The sequence below is a fragment of the Stegodyphus dumicola genome, chromosome 3 (assembly GCF_044657685.1).
Source record: "Stegodyphus dumicola isolate Sdum_Otavi_A_Nest chromosome 3, ASM4465768v1".
Lineage (NCBI taxonomy): Eukaryota > Metazoa > Arthropoda > Arachnida > Araneae > Eresidae > Stegodyphus > Stegodyphus dumicola.
Genome location: NC_140770.1, coordinates 50,047,529 through 50,066,701, shown reverse-complemented (window position 1 = coordinate 50,066,701; position 19,173 = coordinate 50,047,529). Strand labels below are relative to the sequence as shown.

The 19,173-nt window shown below is 37.4% G+C and overlaps 1 protein-coding gene across 1 annotated transcript in view; it reads right to left on the bottom strand.

The window, feature by feature from the left end:
- The window catches only part of LOC118180882 (apolipoprotein D-like), a 50,773-nt gene extending 32,524 nt beyond the window's left edge, over positions 1–18,249 (bottom strand). Inside the window, exon 1 of the mRNA XM_085812878.1 lies at positions 17,971–18,249. Coding sequence (XP_085669004.1) covers positions 17,971–18,240 — 270 coding nt within the window. The 5' untranslated portion in view covers positions 18,241–18,249. The remainder of the gene's footprint in view (positions 1–17,970) is intronic.
- Positions 18,250–19,173: the final 924 nt, after the last annotated feature.

Below are 19,173 nucleotides of genomic sequence, written 5' to 3'. Positions count from 1 at the left end.
CATGCAGATTAAATAAAGGCATAAAAACATTAATAACATAATTCAATCGCATTTAAAGCAAAAAAATGCACAGTTTACCAACATATAGCAATAAAAAAGGCTGAGTTTACCAAGCCGAGTAACAGAATAGGTATACTTTTGGTGCTGCCTTTGCAACCAAAAACGAATGTGCACAACCACTTGTTATACCAGTCTTATATACAAAATTTCAACGTTCTGAGGCCACTCGTTTATGAGTTGCGCGAGATATGTACGTACGTACAGACGTCACGAAAAATTTTCTTATAAATCCATTTTATTTCCATTTGTAACTTTTTGAGAAAAAGGGACCTTTATTCTGTCGGTACATACAGATGTCACGCAAACCATCGTTCAAATAGATTCGAGAGCGATCAGAATGGATATTTTTGTTGAAATATGATACCCTTAATTTTTCGCGATTACAATACTTCCAGTACTACTTCGTAAAAGAAGTAAAAAATCAGAAAATTATGAATAATGAAATTTGGTCATATCTTCCGTTACCTAGTTAATAGTGACGCATGCAATATGTTCAAAACTTTAACAACATTTTGCACAGATCACAATAATAGTCGAGTAAGTTTTAGATTGATTTTTGAGTTAGAAGTTCGTCTTGAAATTGATATTATAAATACAAATGGACGCAGAAAGTATTACTGATTACTTCAAACAAATGTTAAGTACATTATTTGCTACTGCATATTAATTAAAATTTTGAATCATTATGAATTTAATATTCATAATAAATTTTGAAACCGAGAAATTACTTTAAAGTTAATAATGAAAGTATAGCACAAATGCAATTTCATGTAACGATAATAAATTAAAAAATATAATTTCTATTCAGTAAAATGTAGAATTACACATACCTACATAATGTATTAACAAAAAACATTCTCAATTTTTAGTTTTAAATCATTGTCTGAAATGAACCACTGTTTACTTATATGCGTCTAAAATTAATTTCACTTTTTCATTGCCCTGCGTTGCTTGGGATTTGTCATCCATAGAATTCGGTCGCTTAGAATGTAGCCGACCTGGAACTGTTCTAATTCTTATTTTAAAGCTTAACTGTGTGATTTTATTATTACTAAATGTTTACGTATGAATAATTTGCTGTTATATGTTTACAGTTTGGTTTGAATAAACTGAGAGTGGTTGAATTTATTAATGTTATTTCAAATCAAAACTACTCTTTCGATTTCGGCACCATTTGAATATCGGAAAGTAAATAACCACTTTAATCAAAAAATCTTAAAAGAAGGAATGGTATTCTGGTACATGTCGAGAAGAATAGATAGTTAATAATAGAGATAGTAAGCTATATTCTGTTACTTTAAAATAAAAGCTTTAAGGTTATTTCCCTCCTCACGATTTGACTCTTAACCATGGGAACAACAACTGCGGAATAAAAGTCGAGTAGATTAATTCTTTTTCCCAATTAATTTTCGTTTAATGTGTTCCGCTTCAGTAAAAAAAAAAAAAGAGAATAAAAACTGACCCGAATAGTCTTATACAATGTGGAGAAAATAAATGTTGTTCGATGATGACGACACGCATTATGATTGCAAATAATGGTACTGGCAACGGCCTTGAATTTCCTATTTTACAGATCAAACAATTAACATTGTCCTCATATATCTTGCAAACTTATAACCTTAACTTTTAGTTTACATATCTCTTTTTAGTTGTCATTGCTAATTTTTGTATTCTTCGTAGATATGATTTTGTGTTGAGCAGTTACAGGTTTTTTTTTTTTTTTTTTTTTTTTTTTTTTTTTGAGTTACTACAGGAATTGTTATATGAAATACTTTAAAAGAGTAAAAAATGCACAGAATATTATTCCATTTTTCCATTTTTTGCGTCTTAGATGTTTAACTAAAGATTTTATTTCATAATTACATCTGAGATATTCTATCCTTAAGATAATTGTTACACAGGCAGACAATTGAAGGCAGAGATAACGACTCTTGGTAAGGGGGAATTGCTGATAACATTAAAGTTTGCAGATATGTGAAGAGGAATATTTCTAATCTAAGTATTTTGACTCAGATCCTTAAAAAAATTTAGAAGTGATAAAATGCTTCGTGTTCGTTCAGGGAGATGCTTCGTGTTCGTCAAAACAAGAAAAGTGTTTTTTGATCCCAAATATTAACATTTGAACTAAAGTTTTCTTTAAAAAATAAACATAATATTTGTTGTTTTTTTTTTCATAATTTTTTAATTACTAGACAGGAATATATTCATATGCAACTCTTATTTAAAGATTGTATAAGTCTATAAACGTATTCAACCAATTTTGAAACCATATACACGTAACAATATTATTGCTTTGCTTTGAGATAATATTCAATGCTGTTACATGCGTACGTGTTCGTAATTGATTGAATGCACAAGTCCGATAAAAGGTTAATAAAATTTATTCTTATCAAAAGAAATATAACAGAACGCTGGGATTTTCCTCAGAGATATTCGTACAAGTGTTCACAATATCACGCAGTCATAATCAATACTTCAAACTACTAAAAATGCTAAATAGAACGTAATGCACAGCGCATTTAAAGAGAAAGCTAATCCGATTTATTTCACTTCACGCGGAACAACTCGCAACAACAATAACTACGCAAAATACGCAACTACTACTAACTACGCAAATAACTTAAACAACTGAGCTGAGATGTTTCTGTCCGGCTTTAAATAGTTTTCAACCGGCCGCGCGAGGTAGTTCTAACATTTTCTGCTTCTCGAGATTTCTAGAAACCAATAAGAGGATCTAATTACGGTTACAACTAACATAGTAGACAATTACATTTATTCAATTTAAATAAAAATTACCGAGATATCCATTTATTCAATGTTAAATGGACATGCTTCTGTATTTTTACTTTTCCAGCACAGCTTTCTCTTAAAATTTGTCACGCGCTGTATTCCACGGGGAAATAAAACAATTTTCATTATAAGTCTACTAAAATTAGCTATCTAAATACAAAATTCGTAACAATATATTAACATACATTTAAACCGTAATAATCAGTGAATAATTTATGAAATGATCCACGTATTCTTTGCTCAAAACGAACATGCAGTATGAAGTATCATCTTGCAATAAGATGATTTTCAGACTTTAACGGAACTCTGGCGGTAGGTTTCAAACTGAAAGATGCAGGGCTATCATTGACCAACAGTTTTGTGTTTCTTCTGATTCATTATGGTTAGAGACGATGAGATACATTTCGATGACATCAGAGATCACATGACATATGCATAGCTAATGTAAACAGCGAGGTCATTCTTCTTCTTCTCTTGCGGGGTGTAGCTCATTTATTTCTGCAGGATTAGAGCACTTAATCTCACAACTCTTATAAGCTCAACTGTCTGCGGTGTCGATTTTCATGGACTGAGAGAACATGGCAAATGCACATAAATTTTCTTAACCACAGTAAAAAAAATGTGAATCACAGTAAGATTTAGGAATATTCAACTTAACTGTCACCCAAGCAGCACAATTTCAGGTGTATCGTTGATTCCCCTGAAATCGAGTGGCTATAATGAAAAACACGTGGATGATTGGTAAAATCCTCTGACATTATACATGATGGTAGGAGTTTTATAATGTCAAGCAGAGACTTTACTGTGAAAGTTATTATTTTTATTATATCAAAGCACGTTTTCTCAGAGCTCTTAATAGGTCTATTACCTGTCATCTGTCTTCTTTGTGTGGTGACTACACATGGAGTTTCTTCGTTCACACCCTATTTATTATAGCGACTTTATAGTTGTCAACAGTTTCACAAACTTTGCAAGATTTTCTTATTAGATTAGGTTAAATTTTTCCTTTGTATGTCTATAAACGGTACTTTTTTTATTACCGGAACTGGATTGGAAAATGTATGTATGTATGTATGCACGTGCGTATATATGTGCGTGTATATGTATGTGTGTATACACACGCATACATACGTACTTATGCATATATGAACAGATACACCCATTATACTTGCATACATTAGACACATTTCTGAATCCGGTTCCGATGACAGAAGAGTACCCTATAAATATCAAAGTATACAGTTTGTTAAAACTCATGTAATGTGTTAATTATCATACCAAGCGTTATGTTATGAGATAATAAGTTAGTTATCAGGTAATAAATTAAAACATAGCTATTATACACTGCACAGACAATTTAGTCTGGCTGAAACTGCCAGAACTAGTGCTAATCAGCAATGCGGACTGAAATTCTCACAATTATAATTTTTATCAATGCAGTATTTATACTATTAAAGATTGTTTGCTTGTTTGTGTTATCTCTTCCGTTCCGGAAGAGAGTTGAAATTCGAGAGAGGTACCCCCGGATCCTAAAACTTCGAGGGAAGGCATTTCGATCATTCTTATCTTTGCACGACTTTAATCAGCCCAGATATTAATGAGATACATTCTGATGACATTATTGATCACGTGACTTATGTATATCTTTTGTAAACAAACGATGCAGATGACCTCAGAGATCACGTGGCTTATGTACAGCTAATGCAAACAAGCAAGGTCATTCTTCCTCTTCTTCTCTTGCGGAATGTATCTCATTAAACACTTTGAAAACTCGAAATTTTCACACTCATCTTTCCGAGTGGCAACAGACGCGCGCGCTGGAAATAAAAATCTGCTCTATTTCGAAAGTGTTGCCAATGCTCGTTTTCAAATCGTAGAGTTTTTTTAATAAAAACTTTGGAAGTTTTAGAAAATATGAAATAAAAATAAATTACCAAACATTAAATACAGTATTATTGTATAAGGTTATATTCTGACGGTGAAGAATTGCATGTGACGTCATATTATGTCATAAATGTTAATGTCAGCATTTTAAATAAATAGCTGATGTTGGCAACTTTTTTTGTTTCGAATTAGGATAATTGACACGATATATTATTGTCACGTTAATTCTTTTATTGATATTAATAAAAAGTTGTTATATTGCATTTAATTTAAATCATGACGTCATACGTATGGCCATGAAGTTTCAAAAGTTTTTATTTCCTGGTTTGGCAACAAAATACTTATTTACGATTTGGTTGTTGCTTGGAAAGAATTTTTCATATTCATTCATACTGAAATGTTTTTATACATTTTCTTTCATGTGTACATAGAACTTATAAATTTTAATTTAATTTATAAGTTCTATGTACAGTATAAGTCATAGTAATTTATAAGTTATTTTGTGCATAGAACTTATAAATTTAACACGCAGCCCACGTATGCTAGTTAGGTAATATTGCGCGTTCTTCAGCTGCCAACCACGCATATCTATTTTAGCTCGTGTTATGATTCAAGGCTATTAATTTATTTCATGCATGGTAAACAGAATTTCTATGAAGTAATTGATGGAGAACCGATATTTTAATCCGAAAACATCCACATGGGCAAGCAACGGAGTTCTAGCAAAAGCCGCGGTGTTTTAAAGAGAGGTGAATTCGACAGATTCCCTTATCTTTGCGATGCATGGATTGAAACGGACGATGGTAAAAAATTCGCTGTGCATCGGACCTTATTATCTAGAATTAGCCCATATTTTCTTACCGTTTTCACAACAACAGGTTTGTATTTTCCTTTCTATATATATATAGATTCACAAACAGCGACTTTTTACATTTTGAGCATGTAATAAATAGCAGAAAATGTATGAATACATTGCAAATATCAAGAATATCTATTATTTGCGGAGAATTTTAAATATTCATTCACAAAAGGGAAACAATTTATTTTCCAAAACGATTATTTACCATCTAAATCTTACATAAAGCATATAATTATATATATATGTTTTATGTAAGCTATGTTTATATATATGTTATATATTTAAACGGAAACAGTACTTTTCCGTTTTGCCGGCGCAAATCTCGCCAAGAAGACTTTATTGGCGAAAATACATACACATAAAAAATGTTGACAAATGTTAGTTAATGTTGTTTAAAATTTCGTAAAATGCCAATAAATAAAGACAATAAATTTGTAAAAAGACATTAATATAAGAATTTACTATGCTTTCATCGCATAACATCCTGATTCGCCGGTTCATATCACTTGACCCCAAGTGTCTCATCTCACGTAAACTACACTACAAAAATCTGATTCTCTCAGTAATTATCTAGATTAATTTCAAGTTAAATCTTAATTTGGAATATAAGTTTAACTGCAAGAATTATTTCAATCCGTACGAATAGCTTACTCAGAAATTATGTAAAACCTCAGTGCTTTACTTCGCTAGTGCATTCTCATTAGAATGGATGAATTTAACCCTTGACTTTGGCTTTTCTATATTTTCGCCATCGGGTGAGCGGTGTGATTGCATCCTAATTGATTTAATTACCGCCAGCGAATGGCCTTAGGGCATAAAATTGAACTATCTGGTAAAAATTTTATGTAATTGTATGCCAGTATTGAAAGAAACAATCAATATGATAAGAAATGGCTGCGACTTGCTTTGAAAATGTAAAAGTTAAAGTGAAAGGATATTTCGTTTGGCATCGGTTGTACCATTACTGGCGACTTTATCGCTTGCGCCGGCAAAACGGAAAAGTACCAAAGATATTTATTAAACATTTTGTTTTGTAAACTTAATGATTGTTACTACTTAACGCAAATTTATTATTTATCAAACATTAAATGTATTTATCAACTAACCTACTTACAGCATTATTTAATTAACGTCCGGTTCTGACAATAGAAGAGTACCATTTTATATGACTTTAACCTCTGAATTTTTTTATAGTGTATTATATTTTGTAAATTACATTTCTCTTGATAATATTAATGCCTGAAAGCCATCCATGTTGTTCTTCATTAAGAATGTATGTCACCTGAAGTGACGTATAGCAACCTCCGACTCCTGTATCTAGGAAATTCAGTGTCCAAAAAGATAACATTAATTTCAGTACAGCTTTTTCTACAAGAAACTGGACAGTATACGTCATTCCACCTGATTTGGATTAGCGTGTATCATCAGGAAAGCAATCCACTCTAAGATTAGCGTAATGCTAATTTTAAAGCTCTGACAAATTAGGGCATCATTTTTAACACTTCATTTCAGTTTCTTTTGAAAAGGTCCTTGGGGAAAATATTATTCCTCTGAAATAAAGTAGCCTTCATGAAAATGAACCATCTAACGATATTTTCTACCGATAACGACTATGATAAATGTAATAAAGTAAACTGTTAGAGATTCCAACACTTTTCGACAACTTACAAACCTAAATATTATTGAATTATGTATATTTTAAACGATGCAAATAATGCTAGCAAGCAAATTGTTTCAGCACTGTTAAATTAATCAGTTTCTAATTACTAATCTTAGCTTTTAATATGAGATAAAATCAGGATAACTACTGCCTAGGATCTGTACCTAGGCAGTCTCGGACACGGGGGTATAAAAGTTATGAACTTGGTGGTGCTGAAGGCTCTGGGAAAGGTCACTCATTGGCCGGCCTCGGAGTCTGGCATGTCCTGAGCGGTTGGATCCGTAGCCGGGGGTTATCCCTCCGGTTTGCTGGGTAACGGCCCTGTGCGACGGGCTCGCCCATACGACTGGCAGGAGCAATTGACGACCAGTGTTCCTTGGTGTCGTATCCAGGTGCTGCTCCCCTGGAAGGGTAATAGTGGAGGTTGAACCTCCACGAAGTGCCCAAAGGTGACGTGTACCTGTAGTGTGCTTAGTTCACGGGGCAGGGCATCCAAGAATTATCTTAATCCCCAGTCGCCCTTTAAAAGGGGGAGTATATAAGGCATTTCTCCCGCCTTCTTAGCATGCCTTCGTGGTGTAATGGTCAGCACACTCGGCGCGTGTTCGACAGGTCCGTCGTTTGAGTTCCGGCGAGGGCATTGCTCATTTTTCATCTCTCCACCTTTCAAAACATATCTAATGCCTGTACAAGCTTACACATTATACCTATGATTTGGATGTAGTTAGTTTCGTATTATTCATTTACATTGCCAGTTTACGCCAGTTACCTTACACCAATTACTTTGATTTCAGAACCTAATTTTCAGCTACGCTACCATAGTTCATTTTCAAGTGAAATTCGTTAAATCAGCTAGATATCAAATCTTATCAACTTTTGGCGAAGTTAACTGCTTTACCTACCATAATACAGCATTTACGACATAATAGTTTTTCCATTTAAAAAGCAGGGAACTTATTCACTTTCCCTTTAGTTGAAATCCAACAAAAGGACATAAATATGGTTATTTTTCTTCTTACATTAGAATTTATGGAGTTTCACATGTTTTGGTAAAATACACTAAGTCGACTCAAACGACGTCAGAGTTATGTCTACATAAGCAAACAGAAACGTTCAAAAAATACAAATCAATACAAAAATGTTCAAAATCAGGTAGTATTTATGGCGTGAACTCAAAAGTAGAATTTTAAATTAACTAAACCTAAGTATCTATTCGCCAAAGGCTTGGCCCTTAACCTACACCGTCGTGACAGCACCGTCAACAAGAATAAAGCAATGATGTAGACAGGAATGCTTATCGTAGAATAACAACTAGTAACGTGGCCTTCAGTAGGAAGAACACAATCTGGCTAAAACATATGGATGCGGATACGGATTATGAAATCGCTTCTGTGGCCTTAGAGGACGCCTCAATAAACTAAATAAGAAAACCTGTAGAGACATTAGGTAATTTGGAAGCAGGAAAGATGAAAAATGAGCAACCGCTTTCACCGGGAATCGAACCGCAGAACTCTGTAATACGCGACCAGCGTGCAGACTACCACACCACGAAGGCATGCCAAGAAGAAATATCTTATATACTCTGCTCTTTTAAAGGGCGACTGGGGTTTTTAGGGGACCCAATCGCCAAATCCTGGGTGTGGAGAATCATCATCCACAACCCTTTTTTTAAGTTCGAGCGCCACTGTAGGGACATTAGGTAATTTTTAAGCAGAAAAGAGAAAAAATGAGCATCCGCCTTCGGTGGGAACTGAACCGCGGAGCTCTGGAATACGCTCAGCATGCAGACCACTACATCACGAAGACATGCCAAGAAGGCGGCAGATATACCTTATAAAACAAGCCATTGAGTTTAATGAAGTAGCAGATGAAACTCCAAGAACGGTCAAGAAATTGAGGTAAACTTGGGAAGACCATTGTCTCCTGTGCCAATCTAGTGACGAGGAAAGTGACGAGAGACAAAAGTCATGCCGCGCTAGAAAACAAGTAAACGTTGATAGTCAAAACTAGGTTACGAAGTTGTGATCTCTAAGATTATGAGTAGCAAATGGCTTTATCAAATTATCTTCTGAAATGATTTGGTAACTAAGAACTTCTGCAAATTATGCAGCAACCACAGCTACGTCCAGGTTTGAAGAAAAGCTTGTTATGTTTGGTAATGTAATCCACTATACAGGCGATATTCAAGTTGTCATGGATCAATTTATTTCAAGTCCGATAATAAACACTTACAATTCTTCTTGGAATCTTACTGTGTACTACCTGAAGTTTGTGGAGTTCTGACTTTGAGGCTGACAGCCAGGCTGCACATACGTAGCACAGAATTATCCTTATAATGCATAGGACCTTTAATGCCTTATATTTTTTAGAATCCAGAGTAATTTCCAAAGAGTACAGGAAGCTGGTTGGCTATACCACAGGCTTTTCCTATGATGTGCTTAATATGACAAAGCCATGTAAGCCTTTGATTAATTATAACCCTTGGATAACTTTTGTTATTTACACGTTACTGGCTGAAACAATCTCAATCCACACTTAAATATACAGGAGCTAATTTGCATTCTAGCAAGAAAACGGAAAGAGAGACTTAACAGCACAGATTCGTAACAAGAGGTAACTTCTTAATTAATATAAATAAACCTAACAAACTTATACACTTGTATAAATCTGTTATTTCTTTCGAAAAAATTAAAATTTTATATGCTCAGTCCTTAGGATTCGAAACTTAACATTTTATAATTTACGTTACTGTAAAATTAGGAAATTTTTGCTCAAAGTATTGCATTTTCATATTTTAATACTGAGTTTTAATGATGTGCCAATGTTTTATTCATAATACTTTTCACTATTTATGAATAGGTTGCAGAAGAAGGTTTAGTACATGTCACATCTCAGGAGTGTCAGCGGAAGTTATGGAAATAATTATTAAGTACGCTACTGACTACAAAGTGCAAATTGACGAAGCTATTGTCCAAGATCTTATGTTTGCATCTGAATATTTTTTGGTACAAGGCTTAGTATCTAAATGCTGCAATTATGTTCGTTCTCACATCTCCATGTATAATTGCGTTGCATTTTATGAAATATCATCCTGGTTGGAACACTTAGGACTCAATGAGGAATGTTTTCGCTTCGTGGTGACGCATTTTGAGAAGGTTGTTCAAGAGCACAGCGAATGCTTGTCGAAATTAAGAATGGAAGATATCGAAACAATTTTGAAATCTGATGACCTTAATGTGTCTGATGAATGGACTGTTTGGAAAGCTACTGAAATTTGGGCACTAAGTAACCCTCAAGAAAGATTGCAACAAGTGGCTAGACTCTTGCCCTATCTGCGGTTGAATCTCAGTGATTTATCAAAGATTGCTGATCACGCCATCATGAAAAGCAATGAGACATTCAAGCATATAAGCTCAAGCAATGTAAGTAAAAGACGACCATTGCCACCAAAGAAGTGTTACGTTATATTCGATTGCGAGAAAGAAAATTGCAGTTGTTTCATAACTTATGACGAAAAACTGGATTTCCAAAGAAAAGTATCTAGTTTTCTCTTCCGGCCAGTCGATGTTGATCGTGGACCTGGTCTGAGCGTATATCTCTTCATGGGTTGGGAATGCTGGTTATTCGATGTTGTACAAGCTAGACTGATACCTCTGCCAAATTTTAGGACAACTCGACTAGATTGTGCAATAGCTTCTGTAGCCGGTCGCCTATACGTTATTGGAGGCAATTTTTATCTTCCTAGATATACAAAATTCAGAATTGTTGAATGTTATGATCCGGTGACCAATATGTGGCAGTATGTGGCTTCTACTGCAAACCCCTGCCGGGGAGATGCGGCCGTCCTAAGAGGAAAGATTTACACATTTGGCGCTTATTTCGATCCCTTTCTTCAACAAGAAGTATCCATTGGAGAAGTGTATGATCCTTTAACAAATACGTGGACACTCTTGCCTCCTACTGTGAATTTCAGCGAAGTCATTGCTGTGTTGGCATTATGCAACAAGATATACGTAGCTGGACGATTCAAACGAGTGATAGTTGTGGTAAGATACAATCCTAACCTGAACAAATGGAACAAAAGGTTGAAGAATTTACCCAATAAATTTACAAAGCCGAAAGCTGTCGTTCTCAAAGAAACGATTGTAGTATACGAAGGTAAGTATATTATGAGAGCAATTTTCTATTTGTATCATTATTATGCTGAAAGGAAATATAAAGTATGTAATACAGTTCAAATGTAGCACTAGGGCAACCTAACTCCTTTGTCCTTCCTTTATAACTTCTCTGATGGTATTCCTCAACGTTTTGCGTATGCCATTGAGTCTCATAACTTCACATATTCTGCTTTATTTTTTGCAGTGTTAGTAGCGCATCATAGCTGTTACGCAGACTTCGATAGCAGAATATGCTGATCAAAATCATTTAATATATTTTTAGTCATTATTCTATTTTTTTTTAAATCAAAAACTGTAAGTGACCATCATTGTAGAGGACATTTATTGTTCTTGTGACTTATCTCACCTGTCTGAGAATAACATCAGAACAAGCCCACGAAATCCATCGTGGCGAGGCATGCAAGGTTGCGCGTCGCTAAGAGCCTTGAGCACCATATAGGTGACAAGGTCAGTTCCACCTCCCAGTTTTGATGGAGAGCACCCCGGCGGGTGATGATTCCGAGGATCTTGTACCCCCTCTTCCCCTACCACCAACATCTTGAAAGGCCTTTCCTCTCGCCGCATATTTAGAGCTTCCCCATGCCACACAGACGCTATGCGTTTACAAACATCCATACGTTCTCCGGGATTCGAAGAACTCAGGCCCTTAAGTACGGTAGTGAGATTCGCTAAACACTATCCCGGTTGGGTGGCGTCTTCCTTTACCAACTTGCTATTGGAGACTTTTCCAAAGCTTTTCTTAAGAATATTATTTTTTAAACTTGTAGAATGGTTGTTATTTTAATGAGTTAGTTGTTATGGTTTAGACATTTACCATAACTTCTCTTTTCCATTTCTTCACAAGAAATGTCAGTGAGTTCGAGAATATTTAAGTCGAGGCTTTGGTTTATAAAAGACAGCGTGTTTCTACCTTTTTGTGTTTCTATCTTATCAGAGCTGGCGAAACTTAGTGGAAAAGACCACGTTTTCCACTAAGTTTCGCCAGCTCTGATAAGATTGTAATTCTTTGGTTTTGCTATAATTCTGCCAACATATAGTTGTTACGTCGGCCCAAGGCCCAAGGCGATATTTTCCGGAGTACCTTTGCAACTTAATGCAATTACCTCCACAACTTCGTTAAGGAAAACTGAGGTGATTAAGACAAAGCACTGGCTGAAGGGTAATGAAGGAGACCATTAAGGGTTTACAGAGAAGGAAGTGAATAAGGAGTCCTCACTATGGACGATAAATTCTTTCTGCTTTCAACGCTAGGTTGAAAGAGAGAGAGGTGTTGGATAAGGCGAATTCCTGAATGCATTGCATTAATGGAATCGGAAAGATTGAAAGACTAATAGCCGGGAATCATAATTTTCCAGGGCTCGGGAAAGGTATGTTAGGTAATACGGAAAACCGCAGTAATCGCTAATGCCTTGGGGATGGGCTGGGGGGGAGAGAGTCTTACGACTAAAGCAGAGCAAGGGATGGTGGAACGAAAAGAGGGGGGGAAAGGATTCAAGAGAAGAAAAAGTTCTCCTACCGCCCGTGGCAAGAGTACAATAGGAGCAACTTTTGGAGCGGAAAGAACCGTGAAGAAGTTAACTGTAGAAAAGACGGAGAAGTTTTAGGATAGTTAAAGGGAAGGGAAGTAAAGAAAAACGTTATAAGTTGGAGAGGAGAGGTGGATTAAAAAGTGGAAAGAAATAAAAATGGGGACAGAATTAACCAAAATTACCTGATTGCAGTTGGTGTTTGAAGATATGCAAGCTTGTACATATGCAGATTGCTGGAACAAAAATTCATGAAATAAAAGTGTTTTGAGTAGCGTATGGGGGAGTTAGATTTAGAAGATTAGAATATTAATTTAAATTTCAATAATTAGGCAGTTTAAGTTAAATAATTAAGTTAGGTGATAAAATAATAGAGAAACGTTAAAACTATTGCAAGTCTGATTTATAATTGTCTGGGCCGTGTTTTATGAAAAGATGAGGTCTTGGCAAGTGGAGGGGCATGTTACCTATAGCAGCACGGATATAAAACCGAGAAACGAGGCCGAATTAGGTCCGGCGGGCATGTGGAAGTATGGAATTAATTAAGGGTCGTCGGGTTAGGCCCGTGAAGTGCTTGTTAATTTAAAAATTTTTAGAAAGAATTCCTAGTCAAGCAGACACCTCCGCTTCGGCTTCCTAGGAAAGATGTTATAAGTTCTATCAAGAACGCTCCTAGGTCGCTTAGCTGAGCTGGGCTCAGCTGGATCGTAAGCAGGAAGTGAATGCAAGACTGGGTTTTCAATCTGCGTTAATCTATTAAAGAATTTTGCCGAATTTTGCCGGAAAAAGGCATCTAGGGGTAGAATTTTGAGATCGTTATGAAGCACTTCATTACGGACGAAATAATGAGCATTTGTCAGGATACGAAGCGTGACGCTCTGGAATACTTGGATTTTCTTTAGATGGCTATTGGCAGCAGTTGACCAGACGACAGCGGCGTACGTCAGGATCGGTAGGATGGTACTCTTGTATAAAAGGATCTTATTGTTGAGGGAGAGGTTGCTGGTTCTTTTGAGGAGAGACATCAGTTGGGTTCTTGAAGTTCTTGCTTTTGAGATGGCGTAATTGATGTGGGTATTCCAGAGCAGCTTCGCATCTAGATAAACTCCCAGATATTTATAGGATTCCACCCAGGGTACATTTTCTTCAAATAATCTGAGTGGAGGGAGTTGACTATGGACATTCCTCTTTCTGGAAAAGAAAACTGTGGCGGCACTTTTTGCGACATTAATTTTGATTTTCCAGGTAATGAGCCAGGACTCCAAGTCTGTTAAATACAGCTGTAGGTGATTGAGAGTGGCATGTAATGTTGAGTGCTGTGAAATGATGGCTGTGTCGTCTGCATAGAGTGCTAGATCGACACTTGGTGTTTGTGGTATGTCATTTACATACAAGTTGAAGAGCGTGGCGCTAAGAATTCCTCCCTGAGGCACCCCCGCCAGGATAGGGCGAGGAGAAGAGACAGAATATTTTACTTTGACAGAAAAGGTACGATTAGTGAGGTAAGAGTGCATTATGTGCACAAAATTAGCCGAAATTTCAAGTCGCATGAGCTTGAATAAAATTCCGATATGCCAACATCTGTCGAAAGCCTTTGCTACGTCTAAATAAACAATAGCTGTAGGCTTTCCACTGCGAGATCCTGTGTGAATGATTTCAACTACCCTCAGTAGCTGGGCCTGAGTTGAGTGTTTAGCACGAAAGCCGAATTGCTGAGGAATAATAATATTTCGGTTTCGGCAGAAATCATTCAGGTATCTAAGCAGTATAGCTTCGTAAATTTTACTAAGTGAAGACAGAAGGCTGATCGGCCTATAATTTTGAGGGACCTTTGGGTCCATTCCAGGTTTTAGAATAGGAATGACTAATGCATTCTTCCAGCTATGGGGATAATATTTTAGCCTTAGCATTGAATTTATCAAAACTGCTAGGTAAAATATGAATTTAACTGGCAGATTTTTAATCATGCGATTAGAAATCCTATCCAGGCCAGGTGCTTTTGCAGGGGTGAGATTTTTGATAAAAGCAGAAATCTCAGTCATTGTTGTGGTGATAGGATCCTCAGAATTTGTATCTGAGGAGAGAAATTCTTCAACTTGGTGTTGGACTTCATGCGTGTGCTCTGCACAGGAATCGAACATGAGTCCAGTGTTAGGTGAAAATTGTGTTTGAAGGCTGTCTGCTATGCGTTCAGCCTTTTCGGTGTCTGTTAATGCCATCCGGTCATTGACCGTGCCCATTAGGGGGGGAATGTCGTGTTTTGGTTTGCGAAGCCGTGCACTAGCAACCCAGAGGCTATTATCGGAAGTCTTTAAGGACTTAAGATAGTTTGCGTATTTTTCGTCTGTGTATTTCTTAATGTCAGACTTGATCTCATTCTGGATCCTTCGCAGTTGCACTCGAAAATTTTCCGAACGTGTATTTTGCCAGTCTCTGCGAAGGCGGTTTTTAATTTTGATTTTATCTTTAATGTGATCAGGTAATTTATAATAATTTTGCCTGAATTTGGGTTTGGAAGCAGCCGTAAATGCGCTTCCTAGGGTTTGGTTGAGCCTGTCAATGGCAAAATCAACCTCCTGATTATCGTGAATTTTGATAGGGGGGAGAATACCATTTTCCAAGACATACCGAAAGTTGTCCCAATTTGTGGAGACTTGCGCCGGTAAATTTTGGTTAATTTTGGATGTTTTAAGGGTGAGGTGAACCGGATAATGGTCAGAGGACAATTCCGGAATCACTTCGATCGAATAATCCACTGGGATATTTTTAAATAAGGCCAGATCAATAATGGAAGGAGCACCCAACCCCCCAGGAAACTGGTAATGGGTGGGTGTGTTTGGCGCAATAATTTGGATACGGGCGTCCTGAGCCCAAATTTTGAGTTTATCGCCATAGTTGTTGGCAGTGACACAATCCCAACTTCTATGACGGGCATTTAAATCTCCTGCGATAATCAGGTTATTTGCAACACCACTTAATTTTCTGAGATCAGAGATAAATGCGGGTCCCTGTCTCGGAGGCATATAGCAGGACGCTACTGCTATTGGGGGACAATTTGCAATATGAATTTGTACTATAGTCGCTTCTAAGGCCTCCAGTGGTGGCGTGGGAATCCTAGAATGCTTTAGGGAGCGTTTTACATAAATGCTAGTACCGCCACTAGCACGAACAGTGTCACTGATGCATACCTCTCTGTCATTTCGGTAGCAGAAATAATTCGCGATGTTCGCGCTAAGTCCCTCAACCAGATGTGTCTCCTGAACGAGGAAGAGGTCCATGTGATGCTCATTAATGAAATCCCGGACTTCGTGAATCTTCTTCTTGATTCCGTTAGCGTTCCAGTAGGAGATCAGGAGAGAATCTTCACTGGTTGCACAGTTGAACTTGAGGCCGTTAGTTTAAGAGGCCACAGTATGCCTCATAAATATAAAATGCTCTCTCAGGCCCCGTGGAGACATTTCGGAGCCTGGGGAGAGCATTTCTAAAAGCCTCGAGGAGGATCTTGTGTTCGATACCGAATTCCGAGGCGATTTGGAAAACGCTCCGGAGGGTATCTGTGCAACTTCCATCATCTACGGTCGGGGCTGGAGCCTGGGCCGGTGGAGTTGGCTGGAGAGGACGCTGCTTCGGCGCTTGCTTGGGAGCTTGCTTCGTCACAGGTGCTTTGTTCTGGTCCTTAGTAGATGATGGTAGTCCGGGATTTTTCCGTCCGGAAACGACATCACTAAATGAGGGATCCGTGCTGCTAATCGGAGCTTTAGCCGGAGCCGGTACAAATTTTGAAATCCCGCTATCCGATCTAATAGGGGGGTTTTTGTTTTTGTTGGCTGGGTTTCGGGGACAGTGAAACCAGTTGGCTGCGTGCCGCCCAAGGCAGTTCGCGCAGGTGTTGGCTTCCTCCGGGTCTTTGGTGCATTGGTACGCGTAATGCGGGCCGGCGCACCTCAGACACCGGATTGGCAGTGTGCACACTGCGGAACTATGGAAGAAGCCTTGGCAGCGCCAACACTGGCTCGGTCCCTTCTTCCCGATATGCTTCTCGAACTTGATCTCAATGCCGAACATTGTGGTTTCTTCAAAAATGTCATAGACATTTAATGCAGGATTTAGCTGTACTAAAAATAATGGCATTGGGTAGCGGGACCTGTGCCTACGGAGTTGGGTTACAGAGATAACAGAATAACCCAGGAGTTGCAATTCAGCTTTGATTTTTTCTGTTTTTGCTGAGTTGGGTAAGCCGCGTAATATTGCCTTTACGGGCCGATCCTGCTTAAGGTTAAACGACTTATATTCGGCGCCCTGATTGTTTAAAATTTGGGCTACCGAACGATAGTCTTCCTCGGACTGCATTTCTATGCGGAGAAACTTACCCTTCATCCTGCAGATGGCCGTAGGCACAGTAGCTTGCACTAAGGAGGTAAGAAATTCAAAGTCTTTTGGCTCTACAAAGAAGAAAGGAATTTTTCTCTTTGAATTCTTAGAGCTTTCAGTAGGGGGGGAAGTACCGTCTCCGGGTTGCTCCACGAGATCGCTGTTTTCTTCTACCCTAACCGCAGGTTGGGTGGGAGGCAATTCCTCCTCCGGTTGTTCGCTCCAAAATGGAGGTAGGCTATTGTTAGGTTGTGGTTTCGAAGGGGAATTTGGCGCACCTCGTGCTACAAGATGGCGAGGAGGCCGCTGAAATCCTTCATCGTCAACTTTCCTAAGTTTTTTATTTTTAGGCAAATCGTTACTATCTCTTGAATTTAGAGTTAATTTTTGAATTTTCTTAGCGCTATGAAGAATTTTTTCTGCATTTAACTTTGCAGGTTTTAGAATTGGGCTATTGGATATGTTTTTATTTAAATTTTGAGGTTTATCAGAATTTGGATTATTTTTACTCGAGATAACATCTTTAGTTAGTTCTTTAGCTGATTTGATTAATTTCTTAATACACTCATCTTCAGTTGGGGGAATGGCAAAGAGAGGCAGATTTAGGCGTTTTGCAAGAGTGGTAAGATTAAAAAGCGTTACCTTAGATTCTTGTTCGACGCACTTGAGATCAAAGCTTGCAAGAGGAGTTGATCTTCTGACCCTGGACAGATTCTGTTCCAATTCTGTGAATTTCGCCTTGAGAAGATACAGTTGTTTAATCTGGATGAGCAAATCGTCCGGATTTACCTCTGGAGTTGGTTCAGTGTCGGAGACAGGGACGGTCGTGTCCATCTCGGCGCTTGCTTCGGAGGGGCTGCCGGCTATGAATTCCGGCATCGCATCGCTGCAGGTGGCTTGTGGGGAGCTCATTGTCGCACGTCCTCACTCAACGAGAGACACCCTGCTAATTGTTACGTCGGTGACAAGTTCTGAGATAACTTAAAGTTAATTGTTAAGTCTTTGACCATTAGGCTTAGTTTAATTTATAGGATTTGACTGGAACTTTAAGTTGCATCACCACAAGTGATGACTGACATATCAAGCGCTTTTATGTTAAAGTTCTGATTTAATAAAAAGGTTATTTCAATTTTTATCATGTCTCCGTGGTTAACTTCCGGAACAACGATACTTCGCTCTAAGTTAGGAGTTTGGTACTAATTTATGTTACCAAAGAATATGAAACTCTGTAAATTTTATAAAGAACCTTCATTCTGAAGCAAAAGTAACAAAAATGTTAAACTTCGTTTCTGTATCAATAACAGTACATCACTTTTATAGGCATCTTTTCTATACAGGTCTCAAAGCTCGTATGGAGCAACCCATTTATTATGCGTAAAACAACAGCATTTTTTTTTTTTTTAGTCCAAAGGGGCTTTGTCTCTGAAAGACTATTGTTTTCGTTCTGCGATTTTGCGTTGAATCACTATAAATGTCCGTTTCCCTTTTCAAACTGTTGCCACCAAATGTTAGAGTCCTGCATTATATTTGAAAAAATTAAATAATGAAAAATCTGCATAAATGTATGTCTATTTCTCGCATTGTGATAAAACAACGGTACATATAGCTATCGAATTTTGAATGACGTAATCCTACTGCGAATATGGGCATGTGGAAGACCAAATTTTAAATTTGGAATTTATTTTATTATCGATATTATATTTTATTAAACTTTAACGAGTTTTTGATTAACAAACTCAAGGATTTGAAGATAGCAATGGCAACGTTGTACAGAAAAAACATTTTTCTCTCCAGCGCGCGAGACTCTGTATCGGAAATTCTAAAGATATGCTGAAAACTATTTTG